The following is a 26,021-nucleotide window of genomic DNA, read 5'->3' as shown; positions in this document are numbered from 1 at the left end:
AACAATTAAAATTTGTGAGATGCAGCGAAAGCAGTGCTTGAGGGAAATTTTTGGCTTTGAACGCATAGATTAGAAAGGGAGATCTGAACTCAGAGAGGGATGAACAGGCGGAACAAACGAATTTTTAGGGTGGTGAAACTATTCTGTGTCATGTCATAATGGTGGATACATGACATTATGCATTTGGCAAACCCACAGAATAAACACCACAAAGAGAACCCTAATGGGAACCAGAAACTTTAGTTAATAATGATATATCTACAGTCAGGTACCGCTTAACGATGGGGATACGTTCTGAGAAATGCCTTATTAGGTGATTTTGTCGTTGTGCAAACATCATAGCGTTGCTTACACAAACCCAGATGGCACAGCCTCCGACACATCTGGACCGTGTGGTACTTATGGGGGCGCCATCGTGTATATGGTCTGTCACTGACTGAAACGTCGTTATTCAGTGCATGACTGTATGTCAATTCATCAGTTGTAAAAATATGTACCACGCCAATGTTAATGACAGGAGAAATTACGGGTGGAAGGAGAGGGGGCATATGGGAGTCTGTGCTTTCTGTTCAGTTTTTCTGTAAACATAAAACTGCTGTAAGAAATAATGTCTAACAATCAAAAGGAAAAAAAGCATAATGGGATGCCATTTTTATAAAACAGAAGAGAGAGCTGTGTGTGTGTGTGTGTGTCTTAACCTAGAAACGCGTCTGAGAAGGCCGGTACCAAGATGTCTGCAGTGGTCGTCTTCGGGTTTGAGGATCGTGGGTGATCTTTACGCTTCCTGATTTTTCTGCCTTTTTTCTTTTTCTCATATGCACACGCTGCTGTAAAGATCATAGCAGACTATAAAACAATTTTGCCAGCAACAAAAAAAGACAAGGAAGGAAATTTAAAAAATCCGTTTTTAATTATGATTTCTCTTGGATGAGATCCTAATGAGGGTGACAAAGCAACATTTTCCGAGGACAGTCTGAAGAAAGGCTCGACGCTCCGGGCTGCTGGTTAAAGAACCGCGAATTTCAGGGAGTGGAGGAACGAGCTGGGAGGGCAGACGCGGCTCAGAGGTGAAAGCAATGTTTGGTTTGCTAAGAGGCAAAGGAAACGAAACCAAACGGCAGCCCAGACTCGGAAGACGACTTCCTGCTTCCAAGGAAACGAAACCAACAGCAGCCCAGACTCAGGCAACGTAAGAGAGAGAGGCTGACAGTTTCTGGGAGCCAGTCCTGCAGCCACCAGCTCCTCTGTCCCCACCCGGGCGTCACGATGGAGCTCCAAAAGACCCCAGCCAGGAATCTGGACAAGTTCATTGAAGACTATCTCTTGCCAGACACACGGTTCCGCAGGCAGGTCCGAGAAGCCATCGACATTATCTGCAGTTTCCTGAAGGAGAGGTGTTTCCGAGGTGCCGTTCCCCCTGTGCGGGTGTCCAAAGTGGTGAAGGTGAGCTCAGGGCCGCCCGCCTCCCTGGGGAGGGGTTGGCTCCAGGGGCAAGAGTTTCCAGAGAGGAAGGGAGAGAGCAAAACGTCCGGGGCGGGACTGGGGCTGTCTGATGTAAGCACACGAAGAGCAGAACCACAAGCTGTTAAAATAGCCTCCGGGCTGAGCCCCCACATCTGTAATTTTTTAACAAATGCCCGGGTGAAGTTTGTAAACCACTGTCTGAGGCCACACCCATTTCAGAGATGGGGAAACTGAGGCTCAGCTCTGATCAACCATCTGCTAATTAATAGCCAGGCTGGGGAGTCACTGTTTCTGCAGGATCATGAACTGGTTAAGAGGATAAGTTTTGAAAGGAGATAGCACCTATGGCTGTGAAACTTTGAGCAAGTCACTTAACCTCTCTGTGCCTCCGTTTCCTGGTCCATAATTCCCAGTACCTTATAGATTGTGCAGATTCAGTAAAACAAGGCGGGGAAGCCTGGGCTGGTCTACAGTGTATAACAGTATAAGGTAGTAGCAGACAGGGAGTAAAGAACACAGACTCAAGAACAAGGCAGCCAGGGTTTAAACTGCATCTCTGCCCCCCTACTCGCAGTGTGATCAGGCCGATACACGACCTCTCTGAGCATGTTTCCTCGTCTGTAAAGTGGGAACTCACAACAACCGTAGGTCGATGGCAGAATCCTCGTGGGCGCTGGAGGGGTGAAGACTGGAAATGCCCTCGGACCGGGGCTGGCGCTCAAGAATGTCAGTGATTGTTGTCTGGTGATGGTCATTTTACTGAGGGGGGGCTCCTCCCGGTAAAGGTGAGCTCTCCTTCTCACCTGCTTTAGGGTGGCTCCTCAGGCAAAGGCACGACCCTCAGAGGCCGATCCGATGCTGACCTCGTCGTCTTCCTTGACTACCTCACGAGTTTCCGGGAGCAGTTTGAGCGCCGAGCAGAGTTCATCAAGGAGATTCGGAGGCAGCTGGAAGCCTGTCAAAGAGAGAAGAGGTTTGACGTGGAGTTCGAGGTCCAGGGGCAGCAGTGGGCGAGGCCCCGCGCGCTCAGCTTCGTGCTCACGTCGCCCCAGCTCAATGAGGGGGTGGAATTTGATGTCCTGCCTGCCTTTGATGTCCTAGGTGAGCCCTCCAGGCACAGAGGCTCCAGCCTTTGTCCTATGTCGGGACCCCTTTCTCTCTTTTCGTATTTCTAGCAGAAATCTCCCACAGTTTGAGAGTATCACCAAAACGGAGCATCCTTCCAAAACAAGGAGGAGATCTTAGTCTCTCTCCTGGGGCGAGAATGACTAGGGTTATAATCAGCCACGGGAGCAACAGTAAACAGCAAACCGGCACAATGTAGGGGCAAGACGTTTCCTATAGAACAGCTGCCAGGCTGCCTAGCTCTACGTGTGGCGAAGGGTGTGGATTTTATTTTTCTAAAGTGAGGCAGCGCAGCTCTGGCATAAAGTCAATACGTTGATTTCATCTTTCACCCAAAACACGAAGAAACCTCCTCAAACTTCTGCTGGGGGTTCGGATCTCTAGGTAATCTGCAGGAGCACTTGGACAGGAGGCAGAACCTCTGAGAGGCTCAATTTCTACATTAGGAAAACTGATAAAACTACATTACCTGTGTCACACTATTATTTTAAGTATTAAATGATCAACTACATAAGCCCTTACACGGGGCCCGGTACCTATAGATGTTTACAAGCGTGAGTTCCCCCACTGTGCACCAGGCACCCCCGGACACCCCAGTGAACTCACAGTGGTGCACAGGTCAGAGTGTACATCTTTTTGAGGGAAACAGTGACATCTGTCGGACGCCATGCAAACTAATACTATTGCGTGGGCTGTGGAGGAACCAGCCAGGAGGCTCTGCTGTGGTCCAGGTGAGAGATGAGGGCGGCTGGGACGGGGCGATGGCAGAGGAGATGGGAGAAGGAAGGACTGGGGATGGACCTCAGGCTTCCTGGCTCTAAGCCTGCTGCCCTTTCCACCACACCCACGGCCAGTGAGCTTGTCTCCCCAGAGCAACTGAAAGAACCTCAGAGAAGAGCTGACATTTTTTTTTTAATTGCGGTGACATTGGTTTATAACATTATATAACTTTCAGGTGTACATCGTAATATATTTTGAATTCTGTGTAGAGTACATTAGGTTCACCACCCAAAGACTAATTACAATCCATCACCACACACGTGTGCCTAGTCACCCCCTCTGCCCTGCTCCATCCCCGCTTCCCCTCTGGTCACCACCAATCCAATCTGTCTCTATGTATTTGGTGTTGTTTCATACAGCATTTGACTTTCTCCCTGTGACTTATTTCATGTAGCATAATACCCTCAAGTTCCATCCATGTTGTCACAAATGGCCAGATGTCATCGTTTCTTATGGCTGGGTAGTATTCCATTGTGTATATATACCACATCTTTATCCATTTGTCTCTGATGGGCACCTAGGTTGCTTCCAAGTCTTGGCTACTGTGAATAATGGTATGATGAACACAGGGGTGCATGTATCTTTTATGCATTCGTGTCTTCATGTTCTTTGGATAAATACCCAGCTGTGGAAGAGCTAGATCGTATGGTAGATCTATTCTTAATTTTTTGAGGAATCTCCATACTATTTTCCATAGTGGCTGCACCAGTTTGCACTCCCACCAGCAGTGTACGAGGGTTCCCTTCTCTCCACATCCTCTCCAACACTTGTTGTTTCCTGTCCTGTTATTACAGCCATTCTGGCCCGAGTGAGGTGATACCTCATCGTAGTTTCGATTTGCATTTCCCTGATAGTTATTGATGATGAACGTCTTTTCACGTGCCTGTTGGCCATTTGTATACCTTCTTTGGAGAAATCTCTGTTCAGATCTTTGGCCCATTTTTAAAATGGGTTGTTAGTTCTTTGTTGTTGAGATGTATGAGTTCTTTGTATATGTTGGATACTAACCCCTTATCAGATATGTGGTTTGCAAACATCTTCTCCCAATTGTTAGGTTGTCTTTTCGTTTTGTTAATGATTTCCTTTGCTGTGCAAAAGCTTTTTAGTTTGATGTAGTCCCATTTGTTTATTTTTTCTATTGTTTCCCTTGCCCGGTCAGACATGGTACTTGAAAATATGCTGCTAAGACTGATGTCGAAGAGCGCACTGCCTATGTTTTCTTCTAGAATTTCCATGGTTTCAGGTCTTACATTCAAGTCTTTAATCCATTTTGAGTTGATTTTTGTGTATGGTGTGAGATAATGGTCTACTTTCATTCTTTTGCATGTGGCTGTCCAGTTTTCTCAACACCATTTATTGAAGAGACTTTCCTTTCTCCATTGTATGTTCTTGGCTACCTTGTTGAATATTAGCTGTCCATAGATGTTTGGGTTTATTTCTGGGCTCTCTATTCTGTTCCATTGATCTGTGTGTCTGTTTTTGTCCAGTACCATGCTGTTTTGGTTACTGTAGCTCTGTAGTCTATTTTGAAATCAGGGAGTGTGATACCTCCAGCTTTGTTCTTTTTTCTCAGGATTCCTTGGCTATTCGGGGTCTTCTGTTGTTCCATCTAAATTTTAGGATTCTTTGTTCTATTTCCATGAAAAATGTTGTTGGAACTTTGATAGGGATTGCATTGACTCTGTGGATTGCTTTAGGAAGTATGGCCATTTTAACGATGTTCATTCTTCCAATCCAAGAGCATGAAATACCTGTCCATTTCTTTGTCTTCTTCAATTTTTTTCAACAATGTTTTATAGTTTTCAGGTACAGCTCTTTCACCTCTTTGGTTAAGTTTATTCTAGGTATTTTGTTCTTTTTGTTGCAATTGTAAATGGGATTGTATTCTTAATTTCTCTTTTTGCTACTTCGTTGTTAGTGTATAGAAATGCAACTGATTTTTGTACATTGATTTTGTATCCTGCAACTTTACTGTATTCATTTATTATTTCTAAAATTTTTTTTAGTAGATTCTTTAGGGTTTTCTGTGTATAAAATCATGCCATCTGCAAATAGTGACAGTTTCACTTCTTCCTTTCCAATTTGGATCCTTTTGATTTCTTTTTCTTGCCTAATTGCTCTGGCTAGGACTTCCAATACTATGTTAAATAAGAGTGGTGAAAATAGGCACGCTTCTCTGGTTCCTGTTCTTAGACAGATAGCTTTCAGTTTTTCTCCCATTGAGGATGACATTAGCTGTGGGTTTGTCGTCTATGGGCTTTATTATGTTGAGGTACTTTCCTTCCATACCCATTTTATTCAGAGTTTTTATCATAAATGGGTGCTATACCTTGTCAAATGATTTCTCTGCATCTATTGAGATGATCATGTGATTTTTATGCTTCATTTTGTTAACGTGGTGTATCACGTTGATAGATTTGCAGATGTTGAACCATCCCTGCATCCCTGGAATAAATCCCACTTGATCACAGTGTACGGTGTTTTTAATGTATTGTTGTATCTGATTTGCTAGTATTTTGTTGAGGATTTTTGCATCAATGTTCATCAGTGATATTGGCCTGTAATTTTCTTTGTGTTGTCCTTCTCTGGTTTTGTATCAGGGTAATGTTGGGTTTCTAGAATGAGTTAGGAAGCTCCCCTCCGCCTTCAACTTTTCAGACGATTTTGAGAAGGACAGATATTAAGTGTTCTTTGAACATTTGGTAGAATTCACCAGGGAAGCCATCTGGTCCTGGACTTTTATTTTTTGGGAAGTTTTTGATTACTGTTTTGACCTCTTTACTGCCAATTGGTCTATTCAAATTCTCCATTTCTTCTTGATTCAGTTTTGGAAGGTTGTATAAGTCTAAGAATTTATCCATTTCTTCTAGATTATCCACTTTGTTGGCGTATAGCTTTTCACAGTATTCTCTTACAATCGTTTGTATTTTTTTTTTGAATTCTGTTTGTTTTAATTATGGTAAAATATACATAACATAAAATTTACCATTTTTGTACATACATCATTTTCCTGATTTCATTTACTTCTCTATGTTTCCTTTTAGCATCACTGAGCATTTTTAAGGCAACTGTTTTAAATTCTTTGTCAGGTAATTCAAAGACCCATGTTTCTTTTTTAAAAGATTTTATTTTTCCTTTTTCTCCCCAAAGCCCTCCAGTACATAGTTGTATATTTTAGTTGTGGGTCCTTCTAGTTGTGGCATGTGGGACGCCGCCTCAGTGTGGCCTAATGAGTGGTGCCATGTGTGCTCCCAGGATCCAAACCGGAGAAACCCTGGGACACTGAAGCAGAGCATGCGAACCCAACCACTCAGCCATGGGGCTGGCCCCATGACCCATGTCCCTTTACGGTTGCTTTCTGGAGGTCGTTTGAACCACTGTGAAGTGTGCAGTTCAGTGGCATGGACAAACTCACACTGCTGTGCCCCCACCAGTAGCAGGCTGTGTGTGTGTGCGCTCCGTGGCTGGCAGGCACGGCGCTCTCTACGCTGCCAGATCCCACGAGTTTACTGTGTTGTTCAAGTCCTCTATTTCCTTATCTTCTGTCTGGTTGTTCTGTCCCTTACTAAAAGTGGGATATTAAAATTCCAACTATTATTGTACAACTGTTTATTTTTCCCTTCAATTCTGCCAATTTTCCTTCACATATTTAGGTCTGTTATTAAGAATGTAAAATGTTTATAATTGTTGTATCTTTTTGCTGTATTTAACCTTTTACTAATATATAATGTCCTTTTTTGTTTCCTGTAATCTTTTTTGATTAAAAGTCTACGTTGTCTGATATTAGTCTAATCACCTTTGTTCACTTTTGGTTACTATTTACATGAAACATCTTTTCCCATCCTTTCACTTTCAACCTATTTGTGTCTTTGGATGTGAACCGAGCCTCTTTTAGACGGCATATAGTTGGATTATTATTTTCTTAAGCCATTCTTTCCATCTCTGTCTTTTGATTCAAGAGTTTACAACAAAGGTTACAATAATATTAGCCTTCATAATTGTCCATGTATTTACTTTCTCAGAGATCTTTATTTCTTCACAGGGCTTCGAGTGACTGTCTAGTGTCCTTTCATTGAACCTTGAGCATTTCTTGCAGGGTACACCTAGTGGTAGCAAACTCCCTCAGCTTATAACTATCTGGGAATGTCTTAATTTCTCCCTCATTTTCGAGGGACAGCTTTGCCAGATATAGGATTTGTGGTTGACAGTTTTTTCCCTTCAATACCTTGACTATATCCACCCACTGCCTTCTGGCCTCCAAGGTTTCTGAGGAGAAATCTGCTCATGATCTTACCGGGACCCCTTGTATGTGATAAGTCGATTCTCTCTGGTTGCTTTCAAGATCCCCTTGTCTCTGACTCTGGAGTGATTATAAAGTATCTTGGTGTAGGTCTCTGAGTTTAATGCTGCTTAAGAGTTAGCTGAGCTTCTCTGATAGTTACATGCATGTCTTTCATCAAATTTGGGAAGTTTTCAGCCATTATTTCTTCAAATTATCTCTCTGTGCCTTTCTCTCCCTTCTCCTTTTGGGATTCCCACAATCCACACACTGGTCCACTTTACAGTGTGCCAGAGATCCCTTAGACTCAGTTCACTTTTCAATTTTCTTCCTTTCTGCTGCTTAGACTTGATAATTTCAAGTGTCCTATCTTCAAGTCCACCGATGATTTCTACTGCCTGCTCATGTCTGCTTTTGAATCTCATCAGTAAATTTTTCATTTGAGTTACTATACATTTCAGTTCCAGAATTTCTTTTTGGTTCCTTTTTATGTATTCTACTTCCTAATGATGCTTCCATTTTGTTTATACATTGTTCTCCTGACTTTGTCCACATTTTGTTTTAGCTCTTTGAGTATCTTTAAGACAGCTGTTCTAATGTCTTTGTCTAGTAAGCCCACCATTTGGTCTTTCTCAGGGACAGTTTCTGTGGATTCCTTTTTTCCTTTGAATGAGCTATACTTTCCTGTTTCTTAGTATGCCTTGTGAATTTTTAGTGAAAATTGGACATTTGAATCTTATAATGTGGTATCTTTGGAGATTACATTTTGGCTGTTCCCCAGGTTTGCTGTTTTTTTTCTTTTTCAATGTTGAACTTCTCTTAAAATAAATATATTCCTTGTCTTCTTAATCAACTATCTTTGCAATGTACTGCAACGGCACCCTCAGCATTTTCACAAATATCCAGAAATTCTTTGACAATGGCATCAGTAGGGGTGCTGCCATCCGCAAAGAAAAGATCATAGTGATCGAAGCCAGCATTCGTAAAGCGTTTGGCATCATACATCCTTTTATTCAGACGGACAATGGTAGTCACATTGTGATTCTTAAAATATGGGATATAAGCCTCGGGAGAATGTTGGTGGTAACCACTTTCACGTCTTGTTCTTGAATGAGGTCCACAGAAGGCAAGAAATCGGTCTGGTATTATCCAATTTAAATCTCCATTTTCTGCTTTTTCATAATGTTCATATTCATCAAGGTTAAATGAGTTGAAATTAAGGAAGCCATAATGCATTGCCTTCTTTACTGCATAAAAACAGTCAAGAAGTGTAATGTAGAAACTGCAACTCCCATAGGCAGCATCTCTGAAAGGAATATAGGATGTATCTCCAAACATTAATATTCTATATGCTTCTTCCGGTGTTCTCCCCAAATATATAACCATATAACATCCAACAAGGAAAGCAGCATTTGCTTGTTTTCTCTCATCAGAGCCAGTAAAATGAATAATTTTTTTCCTTATCATTGTAATGGACTTTAATTTCTTATTTATCTTGCAACAATATCTGTAAACCATTGCCAGATTGAGTGGTCCAAAATCTGCGTAGAAGTTCTCATATTCAAGTTCATTATCTATGCTGAAATAATGTACATTTGATGAACTCTTTGGTCTGCTGTAGAGAATGGCAAAACAAAGGCGATCTCGGATCACCTCGGCCACCACTGGGGGCCCCCGCGCCCTCCCGGCTCATGACTCCGCGGCATCCGGAGGGCGGGCTGCGCCGCCCACACCCCACGGCTCGCGGCGGAGTTTAAAGGGCGAGCCCACGCGGGCGGCGCCGCCCCGGAGCTCAGGACGCCCCGACGGCCCCGCCCCGGCGGCGGCGGGGAGCGCAGCCCGGCCCGCCCGCCCGCGCCACAGCCAGAGGCACGCGCGCCTCGGAACAGCCCGGCAGCCGCGCCGGAAGGCCAATCGTTTGTATTTTTGAGGTGTCTATTGTCTGTCACTATTTCTCCTTTTACGTCTCTTAAGAATTGCTTTATATATTTAGGTGCTCCCATGTTGGATGCATAGATATTTACCAGTGTTATATCCTCTTATTGGATTGTTCCCTTTATCATTACGTAGTGGCCTTCTTTGTCTCTTGTTATAGTTTTTGTTTTAATATCTATTAGTGTTCTATAAGTGTTGCTACCCCAGCTTTCTTTTCTTTGCTATTTGCATGGAGTATCTTTTTCCATCCCTTCACTTTCAGTTTATGTCTTTATGCCTGACATGTGTCTCTTGTAGGCAACATATATACGGGTCTTGTTTTTTTTATCGTACTGGCCTTTTGATTGGAGCATTTAGCCCACTGACGTTTAAGGTAGCTGTTGATAAGCATATACTTCTTGCCATTTTGTTACTTTTTTTCTGGGTGTTTTGATATTCTCCTCTGTTCCTTTCTTCTTCTCTTGCTCTCTTCTGTTGTGGTTTTATGGCTTTCTTTAGTATTATGCTTGGGTTCCTGTCTCTTAATTATTTGTGTGTTTATTATAGGTTTCTGGTTTGTGATTACCATGAGGTTCATATATAATAACCTATGTAGATAACAATCTATATTGAGTTAATAGTCTCTTTAGTTTGACCTCTTTCTAAAAGCTCTACTCTTTTACTTCCCTCCTCCCACATTTTATGTTTTATATCATATCTGACCTCTTATTTTGTGTGTATGTGTATCCATTACCTTCTTATCATGGAAATAGGTAATTTTAGTGATTTGTCTTTTGACCTTCATGTTATCTTCACAGGTGGTTGATCTGCTACCTTTACTATATTTTTGCCTTTACCAGTAATTTTATTGCCCTGTTTTTTTCAATAATTTTCTTATTCCTATTTGTGGTCTTCTCTTTCCCACTGAAATAAGTCCCTTTAGCATTTCTTGTAAAACTGGTTTCTTGGTGATAAACTCCTTCAATTTTTGCTTCTCTGGGAAACTCTTTATCTCTCCTTCCATTCTGAATGATAACCTTGCCGGGTAGAGTATTCTTAGCTATAGGTTTTTTCCTTTCAACACTTTAAATATATCATGTTCCTCCCTTCTAGCCTGTAACATTTCTGCTGAGAAGTCAGCTAATAGCCTTATGGGGTTTTCTTTGTATGTCACTTGTTGACTTTCTCTTGTGGTTTGTAGGATTCTCTCTGTATCTTTAATTCTTGACATTTTAATTATAGTGTGTCTTGGTGTGGGCCTCTCTGGGTTTATCTTGTTTGGTGCTCTCTGTGCTTCCTGTACCTAGATGTCTGTTTCCTTCCTTAGGTTGGGAAAGGTTTCAGCTATTATTTCTTCAGATAGACTGTCTGCCCCCTTGTCTCTCTCCTTTCCTGCTGGGACACCCATAATATGAATGTTAGTGTGCTTGATGTTGTCCCAGAGTTCCCTTAGACTGCTCTCATTGTTTTTAGTTCTTTTTTCTTTTATCCATTCAGCTCGGGTGATTTCCTCTAGTCTTTCGTCTAGCTCGCTGAGCCATTCTTCTGTATCATGTACTCTGCCATTGAGTCCCTCTAGTGAATTTTTCATTCTCAGTATCGTATTCTTCATTTCTGATTGGTTCTTTTATATATTTTCCAATTCTTTTTTGACATTCTCACTGAGTTCATCCCTTCTTCTCCCAAGATCAGTGAGCATCCTTATGACTTTTTGTTTGAACTCTTTGTCAGGTAGATTGTTTATTTCTCTTTCATTTAGTTCTTTTTCCTGTTTTTTTTTCCTGTTCCCTTGGTTGGAACATATTCCTTTGTCTCCTCATTTTGCCTCTTTCTCTGTGCACATATCTATGTATTAGGTAGGTCAGCTACGTCTCCTGATCTTAGAGAGGTGGCCTTATGTAACAAATGCCTTATAAGGCCCAGCAGCGTGCTTCCCTCTCATGACAAGTTCCAAATGTTCCAGGAGTGACCTCTGTGTGGGCTACATGTGTCCTTCTGTTGTGACAGGTTTGCGCTTGCTGCAGGTGCCCTGGGAGGCTAGGCTGTCCACCTGGCTGGCTGGTTGTAATGCTCAGCTGCATGTGGGTGCTACGGACCCTTCGGTCACTTTATTGGGTGTGGCTGCAAGGTCTAATAGTAAGTTCCTGTTGCAGTTTTTCTGATAAGTGAGTGGGACCCCAGCGAAGCTGGTTGCTAGGCTCAGGGGCTTACAATTGCTATAGGGCTCCCACCTGCAAGGCTGTTTTCAGCTCTCTCAGGATTGCAGCTGAGTGGGACTGGCCCCAGGCACAGGAGCACCCAATTCTTTCAGACTTTGGGAGGTGGGGCCGATCCCCTATGTGGCTATTTGAGAAGCATGAAGTCTTCTGCAGCTGACAAGCCCCACAGCTCACAGGCCCACACACACCGTCAACACAGTCCTACCCCATGCACACTTCCCAGCCCACTGATTCTGACCCAGTTGCCCCACTGCAGAGGCCCCCACAAACTCCACCAACACCCACACACTCCACCCACTCCTCACTCACGCCCTGCCCCACAGAGGCAGACCTACTCGCCTGCCTGCAGAGGATCCGGGCACCCAGTCTATGCAGGCTGACAAGTTGCCCGAGGGCTTCCTGTGGGGTGGGGCCAGTCGCTAGGGTGGGCTGCCTGTCCTGGCTGAGCTGGATTAAATCAATGCTCTAGTGCGCAGGGCAGACCCTGGGCTAACAGGTCAGAGAAAGAACTCCAATGGTGTCTGCCAGCATCTGTGTCACTACACCTCTACTAGGTCACAATATTGGCTGCTGCCAATGTCTCAAACCCTGGAGAGGTATCACCTCTCACTGAGATGCACCCAGAGCCTATCAGCTGAGTCTCTTTTCACCAAAGTGTGCACTTTTCTTTCTGCTGACTTTAGCTTGCATTCTGAAATGGGTCAATTTGTGCTTGGGCCCTTTAAGAGCTGGCTTTTTTCTGCTTATGTCCAATAGCTTTTCTAGGGGTATTCCCCGTTGCAGTTAATAGACAGCAAAGCCAGATATTATGAGACTTTCTCAGTTGTGCTGAGTCCAAAGGAGGCTTATAGCAGTAACACTCCCCACCTAGGTCCCCTGCTCCTCCAGGAGAGGCTGCGTACCTTAGGATTGCTCCTGGCCAGCCGTGAATCTCTCTGGCTTGCGAAGGTGGCTTTTTTCTCTCCAGAAAGGAATTTCTGCCTCTTCCACTTCAGTCAGGACTGCCCTTTGTTGCACGGGTTCTTTTTATCCAGTTTTCAGTTCTTTCTCAGGGGTAATTGTTCCAAGAATAGCTGTAACTTGGTTGTGTCCGTGGGAGGAGGTGACTTCAGAGTCCACCTATGCTGCCATCTTGACACCAACTCTCAAGAGCTGGCATCTTAAAGTTATGGATTCATCCCTAACAGGTCAGGTGACTACATCGTACAGACCTGACCCTGACATATATGTCCTACTCATCAAAGAATGCCAGTCCCTGGGGAAGGAGGGAGAGTTCTCCCCCTGCTTCACGGAGCTGCAGCGAGCCTTCCTGAGGCAGCGGCCAACCAAGCTCAAGAGCCTCATCCGCCTGGTCAAGCACTGGTACCAAAAGGTATGGCCCTCCATCCAGTCTAGGGGAGGGAGGGAGCAGAGGAGGAGGAGGGAGAGAAGGAAGAAAGTGAGGACAAGAGGAAGAGGTGGGGGATAGGGGCAGAGAAGGAGGAGTGGGCAGGGAAGAGGAAGGAGGGGGAGGCGGGGGAGGAGAAATGGCAACTTCATCCTTCTAGTTGCTCTGGCCAAAACCATGCATCTTCCTTGACTTTTTCACACACACCCCCATCAAACCAGTCACCAAATGATGTTGGTCCTATATTTGAAATAGATCCATAATTCATCAATTGTCAGCACCTCTGTCACTCTCCCCCTGCTCTGAGTCACCTTGTGCCACTCACAGGGTTCTGCCCTCCGACCTCTCTGAGCGGGCCACCCCCCCAGGCCACGCTGTCCTCCTTCTTGTTACTCCAAGAGGAAAACCCTGCTCCAGCCTCCAGCCCTTTGCATTTGCCTATTTGGTTTTTATTGTCTGTCTCCTAACTAAAAATGTACATGAAGGAAGGGATTTGTATGTTTTGTTCGTTGCTCTAGCCCCAGAACCTAGAAGAGTGCCTGGCACATAATAGGTGCTCCATAAGCAATTGCTGAATGGATTAACGAACACAAAACATGCACACACACTCACTCACAGAGTCTACCACACTCTTCACAAGGTGGAGAGAGAAAAACCAGGGCTTCAGACGTGTGTTCAGATCCTCCTCTATCTACTTCTTGGTTGTCTGACCGTGGGCAAGCAACTTAACCCCTTCATGCTTCCTGTTCTCTCACTTGCAAAATAAACCACATGACATGGCGCCCGGGAAAATGTTGGTCCCAATAAATGTGGTTTCTCTGAGCCACCACAAGAGCACACATCATAAAAGCTAACACGTATCGAGTGCTTAGCTCGTGCCACATTTAATCTTTTCTGGGTGTGATATGCATTTCTGTTTACTTTTAAATGTCCTATATCTTATCTAATCTTCATGGTGATTCTGTGAGCTGGGTAAGGGTAGGTATTATTATTAAACCCATTTTACAGAAAGAGAAACTAAGAGATGGCTCTTTCAAAATTAAAAGCTTTAATTTTGGTCTTCTGACTCAAGAGTTTGCCTAATATATAACGAGCATTCTATATATTTTTGGATGAATGAGTGAGTGAAAGAGAGTAATTAAGGATAACCTTCCTGCTTTAAAAACAGTACTTTAGGCAAAGCAAGACAATCAGTATTTGCTAGACATCTCAGTTTGCTGTTCCAGGCATTTTGATGAGGGAGCCCAAGCATGTTAGTACTTACAAAAGTGGTTCTTGACTAGAGCAACACTGCCCCCAGGGACATATTGAACATTCATGAGGACAGTTGTGGTAACCATGGTGACGGGGGACAAGAATGCTACAAGAATGGACAAGATAATTAATGGAAAAAAACCAAGAAACTAGTTATTTTACAATGATCAAGACAGTCCTGCACAGCAAAGAATTGTCTCTTTCTCTCCTTCTTTCTCTTTCCCTCCCTCCCTCACTTCCTTCCTTCCTTGCATCCTTTCTTCTTTCTATCCTGTAAAATAATAGAAGAAACTTACAACACTTTAACTCCACTAACCACCATCATGACCACCTCCAACTGATATGCTGCTATGGTTATGTATTTCACGTCTCTCTCCATTTTCGAGTGCCTCAATGCATTATGATTGTTTTACAGAGCCAATATTCATTTAATCTACCCACACATTTATCTTTCTTCACTATCAATTCTTTCCTACATCTCTAGCCTCCCATCTAGGATCACTTTCCTTCTTCCTGAAGTGTGTCCTTTAAGATTTCCTTTGGTGACGGTCTTTTAATAGTAAACGCTCTCCGTTTTTGTTTCTCCGAAAATGTCTTGACTTTACCCTCATCGTTGATGGGTTTGTGGTCACTTCAGTAGATGGATATATCATTCCATCTTTCAGTGTCACTAGTGAGAAGTCAATTGTTAGTCTAACTGTGGCTCCTTTTTGGGTGATCTGTCTTATTCCTCTGGGGGCATTTATATTTTTCTCTTTGTCTTTGATTTTGTTTAGTTTCAATCTGATGTGTCTTCATGATGACTGCTTTTCATTTGTCCTGCTTGGGGTTCATTGGGTTCATCATTGGGATTCCTGAATCTGTGGAGAGATGTCTTTTATCAGTTTCAGAAATTCTCAGCCATTCCCCTAAAATATGGTCTCTGCCTCTTTCTCTCTCTGCCTCCTGGAACTCCAAGTAAATGTACGTTAGACCTCCTCACACTATCTTCCATATCTCTACACTCTCTTCTATGTTTTCCATCTTTTTGTCTCTCCATGTTTTATTCTGAATAGTTTCTTCTAATCTACCTTCCAATTCATTAATTTTAGCTGTCTAATCTGCTGTTGAATTATTAATTGCAGTTAGTTGTAATTTTTTGTTCTAGGATTTCTATTTCGTTCTTTTCCAAATCTGCCACATTACTTCTTATGGTTTCTGAGTCCCTACTATTTCAAGCTCTTCATTTATTTCTTTGAATGTAATATTCCTAGTTATTTTAAAGTCTGTATTTGATCCTTCAATATTTAAAGTTTTGTGGGTTTATTACTATTTTCTCTCTTTTCTGTTAGTTATCGCTCTTGCTATTTTGTTTCCTTGTGTACCTGGTTATTTACGTGCTGGTCATTGTACGTGAAAATAGTTTGAGGCTTTAGATTATATATCTTCCTTTGGAAAAAAATTTGTTGGCTTCTGTAGGCTCTTAGGAACTCTACAAGTCCTTTGTCTTAGTTAATTCTCCGAGTATCCTTCTGAGGTAGGTGCTACTATTACCATTCACTTGGCAGATGAGAAAAAAGAGGCTCTAAGAGTCTAAGTTGTCTGCTCAGAATCAGACAATGGTGGAGCCAGGATTCAAACCCACATCAGTCAGAATCTAGAGCCGAAGCCCTTACCCAGGGGTCAGTAAACTTTTTCCATAAAGGGCTAGGAAGTAAATATTTTAGACTTTGTGGGCCACATAGTCTCTGTCACAACTACTCAACTCTGTCTTTGTAGCGTGAAAACCACCACAGACGATGCATAAATGAATGGCGTGACTTTGCTCCAAGAAAACTTTATTTACTAAAACAGGTGGCAGGCTGTGAATTTGGCCCACGGGAAGTGTGCTTTACACGAAAGCTGGACAAGCCCATTTTCCCAATTGTTTTTCCTCTTCTCAGTGCAAGGATAAACTTGGGAAACCACTGCCAGCACAGTACGCCCTGGAGCTCCTGACAGTCTATGCTTGGGAACAGGGAAGCAGACAAACAGAATTCAACACAGCTCAGGGATTTCGGACTGTCTTGGAACTAGTCCTGAAGTACCAGCAGCTTTGCATCTACTGGACAAAGTATTACAACTTTGATGACCCTGTTATTGGACAATACCTGAAAAGGCAGCTCAAGAAACCCAGGTATTCTGTCCCCACATGGCTCAGCTCTCCACATCAATGAACGCCCAGAGCCAGACACAGCCCCTTGGAAATGGAGGATGTGGGAGGGCTCCACATTTACTGGTCATCTTCTGTTGCCAATCATTGAGCTGGACACTTTAGTGCTACCATTTGATTTTAACAACCTCCAGCCCCGTGAGGCAGGCACCATGCCAACCACTGTATAGATGAGTAAACTGAGGTTCTGAGAGGTAAGGCGCTTGTCCAAACCTTAAGAGAAAGTGAGTGAAACAGCTGACACAGACATGCTGAGCATTCCACACGCCTTGTCTCAATCCTCATGCCACATCCTTTGAGGTCGGTGTGTTCAGCTCTCCCCGTTTCACAGATGAGGAAACTGAGGCTAGTGCGGTCAAGCGACCTGCCCAAGGGCACACCACTAATAAAGGGCCCAGGTGAGATTCAACCCCAGGTCTGTCAGGCCCCAGTGTGAGGCTCCTTCTCCTCATGCTTACTGCCCACCGTGGGGTGGGGCACTCAGGACACACCCCAGGCAACAGTGCCCCACTGGGCTGGTCCTCCTGCCCTGGGTCCCAGCCTGCCCCAGGCTGGCGTTTGCTCTGCAGGAGCATCTACACTCCTTCACTTGTCCCTCTCTAAACATTGCTTTTCAGGCCTGTGATTCTGGACCCGGCTGACCCCACAGGAAACGTTGGTGGTGGAGACCCACGCAGCTGGCCTCGGCTGGCACAGGAGGCGAGAGCCTGGCTGAGTTACCCGTGCTTTAAGAATTGGGACGGGTCTCCAGTGGGCTCCTGGGACGTGGGGGTGAGACCTTCAGCTTCCTCCTTGCCAACCTTCCCCCGCCTCCCTGCCGCTTGGGGCCTGCTTCTTGCTAGAGGTTGCTCACATTCATTGCTAGAGGTTGCTCACATTCATTGAGTTTCAGGCTGTGCTTCATACTTTACAGTCATTTTGACCCCGTTTGGAGGGTTCCTGGAATTTTCACATCCCTTGTCCAGAGTTCGTTCTTTAATTAACGTTGCCTTGCCTGGGGGTAACTCTGTAACAGCTGCTGCTGGCGCACCCCACTAATAATAATGATAAACACCCACCGCTCACTGAATATCCGCTTTGGGCTGGGGTCCTGTCCTCAGACCTTTAACACACGTTGTTTCATTAAATCCTCATAACACCCCGGGAGGTATGTTTTCTACTCCCATTTGCAGATGAGAAAAGGAAGCTCAGAGAGGTGAAGTCACCTGCTCGAGGACACTCAGTTAGGGACTGGTAGAGCTGGGATTCCAACTCGGTGGACTCCAACGCCAGTGCCCAACCCACTATGCTAAACAGCCTGCCTTGCATCCCCCCCTACTTAACGTGACAAATGGGAGACTCAGAGCAGCTGACTGACATGGGTGTGTCACACAGCTAAGTGGGGCACAAGGACTCGAACTTGGATCTTTCCACTCCCAGGGTAGGGGTCTTCCTCATGCGGGGGTGGGGGGTGATGACGTCCTAGGTGGGTTCCCTGGGAGTTTAGAGCGCACGATGTTAGCGGTGATCCACTGGAATCAAGGCCCGCGGAAGGGAGGGGAAGGAAGCAGGAGCGGGCGGGCACAGGGAGAAGTCCACCTGGGTTGCAGCCCGGGGGCAGTCTCAGCCCTGGAGCTCAAACGGCCCTCGGAGCTGACCTTTAGCAGACCGAGGCGGCCAGGCCTTTATACCCGCCGTGGATGGGTCACCGGGCGGGGCGCTCAGGCGGGGCGTGGTCTTCAGCGCGGGGCGCCCTGCCACTGAGGCAGCCCCAAGGGGCGGCCGCTGAAGTCCGTCCGCTCACGGCCTCCCCGGCAGCCGGGGCTTGCAGGTCCTTCCTTGAGGGGGCTGCAGGTGGCACGTCACAGTGTCCCCCATAAATGCTCACTGAGACCCAGGGCAGCTCTCCAACGTGATCGTGTGCTTGCTTCAGCCTGAAGAAGACAGCGAGGACGACACTTTGACCTGGGCTGAGCGCGCATATTACCAGTGCGACCACGGACGGCGCCCTGAATTCCCGCAGACCGGCAGCACGCCCCAGAGGGCATCCGCTCCCGACGCGGAAGAGAACTGGACCTGCACCATCCTCTGATCGCCGGCGCAGCGTGGAGGAGAGGACTCCAGAGTCGGGGGGGCCAGCCCCCTCATTTCCTGGGCGGGATCTTATCGGCTGTGACTTGGCATCAGTCCTAGGACCAGAATCCGGGTCTCCTGACCCCTCTTCCTGCTGTTCCCCTCTTTCTCGCCCTCCCTAGGTAGCGCTGCCCGCAGCCTCATCCCGCCACAGCCTGTTTTCTGACAATATTCTCTGAGAGGCAACAGTTGAGGTTTAGACAAAAGAGTGGAAACTCAGCCTTGACTTTCTTCTGTGTGCCTGGTGAGAAGGTTATGGTCCAATTTATTATCAATAACAATAAAAATAATAGCAGATACCATTTGTTGGGTGTTTATTAACTTCAGGGCACAGTGCCAAGAAGTATGTGTGTGTGTGTGTGTGTGTGTGTGTGTTTGTGTGTGTATTCATTGATTCAACTAAAAATATTTATTGAGGGGCCAGCCGGGTGGCATAGTGGTTAAGTTCACACTTTCACTTTGGTGGCCCAGGGTCCCCAGGTTCGGATCCTGGGTGCGGACCTACACACTGCTCATCAAGCCATGCTGTGGCAGGCGTCCCACATATAAAGTAGAGGAAGATGGGCACAGATGTTAGCTCAGGGCCAGTCTTCCTCAAAAAAAAATAAATAATAAAAATTTATTGAACACATACTACGTGCCAAGCCTTGTTCTGGGCACTAGGAACACGACAAAGAACCAAACAGACAAAAATCCTCAAAACCTCTGCCTGCGGAGCTGGCATTCGTGGGGAACGTTTTAATATTGGATAGCTTAGGATTCTTCCAATTTTCAATTACAAATAATTCTGAGGCAAGCATCTTTGGTTCATCTTCTGTCTACATCTCTGACCATTTATCCAGGGAAAATTTTAGAACTGCCCTGTCTCACCCAGTGGTCACCAGTCGCTTGGGGCTGTTGAGCACTTGAAATGTCGCTGGTCCAAACTGAGATGTGCCGTAATTGTAAGATATACACTGGGTTTCTAAGACTTTGTACAATAAAGAAAAAAGGAACATCACATTCTTGACAACTGATCATTTTTTATATTGATCGTATGTTAAACTGACAATTTTTTGAGATATCAATTGAATCAAAATGAATTTCACTTATTTCTTTTTACTTTTTTAACGTGGCTGCTAGAAACTGTGAAACCACACCTGTGGCTTGCATTGTGTTTCTATTGTTGGCTCTGCCCCAGAGGGTGGATCACGGGGTTAAAGAACAGGCTTTACTGACTGTCACACTGTCCTTGGTACCAAGAAACGGCATTTCATTTACAAGACTCCAAAATATCAAAACTACTGTAATTACTCACAAAAGGACCGAGCATGCTCTTATCACCTGAGCCACTGGTCACCTGAGTGGCTGGCAGACAGTCTTTGGTTTGTCCCTGTTGTATCTCTCCTTTGAACCCCCCAGCATCGCTGCGAGATGGTTTTATTAATAGTCTCATAATAATGAATTGAGGTTAGGGCACTGGCTCGGGGTCACCTGGCTAGTGAGAAGCAGAGTCGGAACTGGACCCTTGTCCTCTCGTGTTCCTGTCACAGCCACTCTTGCACAATAATCCAGCATTGGCGTCTGCTTCTTGGAGTTGCCCAGACCAGCACGACACCTCTGCCCCACCTTCAGGTCGGTGCATGCTGGTCAGCGATTCCTGGCTGCGATGCAGAACTGAAGCACGGTGCGCAAGCGCCCAGCTCATTACCTCTTCTCGGTTGCTGTCCCTGCCTGCAGCTGGGCTCCTGGACGAAGCCGCCATTTCACCACCTCTCCACCCCCTCTCAAACCTCATTCCTGCCTCTCGGCCGGTGCTTCTCTATCAGTGTTGCCTTCTTATGTTCTCTGTTTTCTGATGCTTTGACACCTGGGGCCTTGCTGATCCTGGAGAGACTGCCCCTCCCAGGGCTGGCTGATTCCTGCAGATAGCAAACAGCTCACATGAGAGTTCGCTTTTCATGGCAAACCAACCAATCCAGAGCCGGGCTCCGAACCACCTCCTTTATCGCTTTCTCAGGATTCTTAAACTCAAGCCGCAATCCACCTCCCCTGCTCACCCCAGGACCAGGCACCAGCCAGCTCAGGACAGCCCCTACGCTCAGAGCCCACTGAGACTGTTCAAATCAGCCCATCCTAAACCCGCTGACCCTGCGCCGCCTTTCCCACAGAAACGACATAAAAGCTCCAGCCCATGTTTTCGAGCTGGCTCCCTCCGCCCCACAAAGGACACAGGTGCTTCCCCGTGTGGCCCTGCGTGGCCGGGCTGTGCCCTCTGTTTCTAGGGATCTGTGAGGATAAACCTCCTCCTTCATGACAATATTTGGTTATTGCCTTTAACATCAGCAAAATAAAGAAATCATTAAAAAAAAAAAAAAAAACCGCTCCCACAGTCCCTTCCTCCAACCCATTCCAATTTGGGGCCCGTCTCTGCCCCTTTTCTCTGACTCCGCCTGTCTCCCTGTGCATGTAGAGTTTTTCTAAAAATGGGATCCTACGCCCTCTCCGGTTCTGTTACCTGCTCTGTCACATTTACATACTTCTCCCTCCATGCTGATAAAAAAATTCCGGCTCACGGGTAATGCTGCGTTGCATTCCACCATGAGGATAATCCACCTGCATTGTCTTCTGAGAGTGTTTCATGGTCATCAACAATGTTACAGTCGTCAGTAGATTAATTGAATCGGTAATTAGTTGCTTAATTGAAAAGCCACATAGACCATATGGTAGTACTTTTGAGTTTTTGGAGGAACTCCCAGACTGCTCTGCAGTGGCTGCACCATTTACATTCCCACCAACGGTGCACGGCCCCTCCAACTCCTCCACGTCCTCGCCAACACCTGCATCTTTCGTCTGTTTGATAATAGCCGTTCTAACAGGTGTGAGGTGATAGCTCATGGCTCTGATTTGGATTTCCCTGATGATTAGTGATGTTGAGCATCTTTTCATACACCTGTTGGCCATTTGTATGTCTTCTCTGGAAAAATGTCTATTCAAGTCCTTAGCCCATTTTCTAATCGACTTAGTTTTTTTTTTTTTGCTATAGAGTTGTAGGAGCTCCTTGGGGAATTAACTGCTTATCAGATTTATGGTTTGCAAATATTTTCTCTCTTTCTGTCGATTGCCTTTTCACTCAATTGAGTGATAGTTTTATTTGCTGTGCAGAAACTTTGTAGCTTGATGGAGCCCCACTTGTCTATTTTTGCTTTCGTTGCCCATGCTTTGCATATACAGTCAACTGATCTTCAGCTAGGGCACCAAGAATACACAATGCGGAGGGGATATCTCTCAACAAACGTGTTGGGAAAATTGGATATCCACATGAAAAAGAATGAAATTGGACCCTTATCTTACACTACACACAGAAATTGACTCAAAATGGACTAAGGACTTAAACATAAGACCTGAAACTGTAAACCTCCTAGAAGAAAACGTAGGGAGAAGCTTCACGACATTGGATTTGACAAAGACTTCATGGATACGACCCCAAAACATAGGCAATGAAGGGCATTTGTTTCTCTATGGTGTGAGGTAGGGGTCCAGCTCCCATTCCTCTGTGTGGAGCCCCAGCTATTACAGCAGCATTTGTTGAAGTGACCGTCCTTTCCCACTGCTCTGCAAGGCCACCTCTGACGTGTGCCCAGAGCCCATCTATGTGTGAGTCTGTTTCTGGGCTCTGTTCTGTTCCCTTGGTCTATTTTCATATCCTTGCCTTAATACTACCTTGTCTTAATTACTATAGGCTTAGAATAATTCTTAATATCTTGTAGGAACTCTGTCCTCTTTTTATCAAAATCCATGGCTTCTCTTGGCCCTATTTCTGTATTAATCTTATACTCAATTTGTGAACTTCCACCCAGAATATGGGGAGGTATTTGATTGGAATGACAGAAATTAGTTTAGGGAGAGTGGCATCTGTACAGTATTGAGAATGCATCAATCTGGAATTTCTCTCCATTAGTTTTAGTCTTCTTTAATGACTCTGGAACAAAGTTTCACAATTTTTCCCTGCATAAGTCTCTCGTATCTTTTGTCATATTATTCCTAGGTATTTGTTTCTATGTCATTGTACTTGGCATGTTTTCTTAAATTTCATTCGGTAAAGACAGGTTCCTGGAAAACCTAAGTGTTGTCAGTGGGTATATCTGATTACAACAGTACGAATGTCCTTTATACTTTTCCGAATTTTCTGATTTTATTAATTTTTTTGCAGTAAACTCATATTATTTATAGGACCACAAGAAATAACAAAGCAATTTTTCTGGCCCCCCCAAATTTTTTTTGATAAGTATTTCTCTCAACTAAGCTCTGATCATTTGTGCTAAGCCAGAAGATCCAGGTTATGGAAAGCTCTGGGGGGCTGGTATTTGGAGCTGCTGGTTCAAGGACAAATTCACGAGGTTTGGAAACAGAAGCAAGTGTGTAAGGGATGATAGAAATTACTGTGTGAAAGCTGAAGCACCCAAGTCATAAGTTTTGGAGTTGCTCGTGATGATGCACCATTCTGGGCAACTTCCTGCCGAGGAAACGAAACTTAGACGAGCTCCTGTTTAGTCAGCAGAGATGGGGGTGGAGCTTCTGGAAGACGTCAGAACACAGCTGCCCGGCTGTCAAAGTATATGCAACATGTGTGATGTTCAGTTTGGGTTCAGGGAAGAGAGGGGAACTCCAGGGTGCTCAGCTCCATGCTGAGGGCCCCCAGCCCCACGAGGGGGTGAATTTTAATGTACTGCCATCTTGGAAGCCCTGGGCGAGTGTTGCCAGCTATCCCCTCCTCTTCCTCACTCAAACCCACTCCTTGAGCACCCCTCACCTTTGTGAGATGCCGGGGCCCCTCCCCAGAGCTCCTGAGAGCCCTTCCCACCCGGTAGAGGTATCCTCTTCTTCCTGTGTTTTGGGATGTAATTTCCTCCTTCATCCAATCCCATATCTCTTTCAGGGGGATTATAAATCTCCAGTTCAACAAAGTCACCTGCACTTAGGATCCAGCAGCATTAACTAATTTTCTCATCACTTTCCCGGTATTTCCAGAGGTCTAGGGTGGGAGTTGAAGCCTTGAGCATCTGATCAGTCCGCCATCTTGACCCAAGCTTGACCCTTCTGCTTTCTACCTTCTAAAAATTCTTCAAATGTCTGCTCCCCTGATGCTTCTCTTCCTCAATTTCCGACCTGTTGAGTTGCCTGATACTTTAACCTACCTTTGCTGTCATTTTAGTAGGATCTTGAGGGTATGTTCAGTCTGCCAACTCAAATGGAAAATTTCTAAAGTGACATGTGAATCAGGAAGATGACTGGGATTAGTGGGCGAGCAAGGAAATCACGGCTTTACGGCTGAAGGCACCTGACTGGAATCCCCTCCACAACATCTAACCTCCAAAATCGTCTTCTTCTTATACTTGAATACCCCCAGTGATGTGGCACTCACTACTCAAAATATAAACTGGGTGTACACACTGGCAGTCCACCAGCTCTCCTGTAGCTCACCACGACCTCTGAACTTCACCCTCTAACCTCATCTATTTACTTTCGGTTAAGGCAGACTTCAGGAAGTTCTTGTTAAGATGAAGTGTCGCCTGAGATATACTCAGAGACAGAGTACATGCTGGATCCCTGAGCTGATGGAGCAAAAGACTAATGAGTTTTTGAGTAAGATATGGAGGAGCGGGTGGACTCTGACACGGGCCAGGCCTGGGAGAGAGCTCAGATGTGCAGATTCTGATCGCCTGGGTGGAGGACAATAGGGAAGCAGCCGAATAGGGAGAGGCCAGACCATGAGGATAGAAACAGCAAGGGACTGCCGTGTAGATTGCAGGCTCTGCTCTGCAGCTTATCTGCCTAGCTTTGTGCCAGTCGCAAAAGGATTTCACTCTCGTGGCTTTATAACCACACGCTGGTGGTTAAAAACCACATGTGGAACACGCTGTGAGAGGTGCCATTCTAAACTCATTTTCCTTTCTCATTTCTCCTCTTTAAAAAAATTCTTAATTCTTATAGACAGACTTTTCTTATTTGCTTGAAGTTTTACAAATGGAATTTTTATGGGAATTGCATTAAATGTATGAATTATTTAGGAAGAATTGGCTCCTGTAAGAATCGAGTGCAGTTTTATTTCTGGGCTCTCGATTCTGTTCCATTGATCCGTGTGTCCGTTTTTCTGCCAGTACCATGCCGTTTTGGTTACGATAGTTTTGCAGTATATTTTGAACTCAGGGAGTGTGATACCTCCAGCTTTGTTCCCTTTTCTCAGGATTGCTTTGGCTATTTGGGGTCTTCTGTTTCACATCAATTTTAGGATCGTTTGTTCTGTTTCCAGGAAGGATGTCATTGGGATTCTGATCGGGATTGCACTGAATCTGTACCTTGCTTTAGGCGGTGCTTATCAGAGAGGAGGGGGGTGGGGAGAAGGCGAAAGGGGTAAAGGGGCACATATGTATGGTGAGGGATAAAACCTAGACTATTGATGGTGAACACGACGCAGTCTACACAGAAGCTGAAATACAGTAATGTACACCTGAAATGTACACAATGTTATAAGCCACTATGACCTCAATAAAATGATTTAAAGAAACAAGCCAAAAGAATAGAGCGCAGTGGTGAGAGCGCGCCCTGGGTTCGCAGCTGGTCTGACAACTTTCCAGCTGTGTGACCTTGGACAAGATGCCTAGTTTCTCTGTACCTTAGCTTCCTCATCTATCAAACGGGTCTGACAATAACAGCATCCATTGTGTTTGTGGGTGGGCTTAAATGAGGTGTGTGTAAAGCAGCACGACAAGCGTTCTGCAAGTGTTCCTTTGACTGTTGGCGTTTAGAAGGCATCCCTCAGCCGGAGAGCAAGGCAGGGGCTCCTTCTTTATGGAAGACACCTCCAGGCTGCTCAGTTCCAGCTCTGACCATTTTTTTCGCGTAAATCCTGCACATTTCTTAAACGCTCAGGATGCATCACTCGGTGCCAAGGCTTGTGTCCTGGGGACCTGCCGCTGCGGAGGCGTTCTGTTCAGTGACGTTTAGTTCATCCTTGCTGGGAGCTGCCGGGAAGGTCGGGGAGGCCAAGGAGAGGGAGCCACGACTGGGAAGGGAACCGGGAAGTGGGCGCGCGGGCCGAGAGCTGCAGGAAGTAAACGAAACTGAAACAGAACGCGGGAAAAGGAGGCGGACCTCCGGGAGGCTGGGCGGGAAATGGGGAAGCCGCGGGAGGCTGGGTCAGAAGGATCCCTCCCTCCCCCGGCTCCGGGCGCAGGGTCCAGCACCGGGACCGCGCGGACGCCGGGACGCGAACCCAGAGGCGCGCGAGGGAATCGGCGCCCGCGGCCCCCGCGC

General features: G+C 45.4%; 1 protein-coding gene and 1 pseudogene across 2 annotated transcripts; one reads left to right on the top strand and one right to left on the bottom strand.

Annotated features, from left to right (window-relative positions):
- The first annotated feature begins 690 nt into the window (after window positions 1-690).
- OAS1 (2'-5'-oligoadenylate synthetase 1) lies at window positions 691-19,027 on the top strand. Of its 2 annotated transcripts, XR_011441244.1 has the most exons (7): window positions 691-1,443; window positions 2,277-2,565; window positions 12,969-13,153; window positions 16,345-16,577; window positions 17,231-17,384; window positions 17,786-18,033; window positions 18,526-19,027. XR_011441244.1 is itself a non-coding variant. In NM_001082489.1 (6 exon segments), coding segments are annotated over 6 exon segments (1,197 nt in total). In that variant the 5' UTR covers window positions 1,209-1,266; the 3' UTR covers window positions 18,685-19,024.
- LOC111774648 (dual specificity protein phosphatase CDC14B pseudogene) lies at window positions 8,402-9,341 on the bottom strand (annotated as a pseudogene).
- Window positions 19,028-26,021: the final 6,994 nt, after the last annotated feature.

This window comes from Equus caballus, chromosome 8, assembly GCF_041296265.1.
Source record: "Equus caballus isolate H_3958 breed thoroughbred chromosome 8, TB-T2T, whole genome shotgun sequence".
In the NCBI taxonomy this organism is placed as follows: domain Eukaryota; kingdom Metazoa; phylum Chordata; class Mammalia; order Perissodactyla; family Equidae; genus Equus; species Equus caballus.
This window is presented reverse-complemented; position numbering and strand designations above follow the sequence as displayed.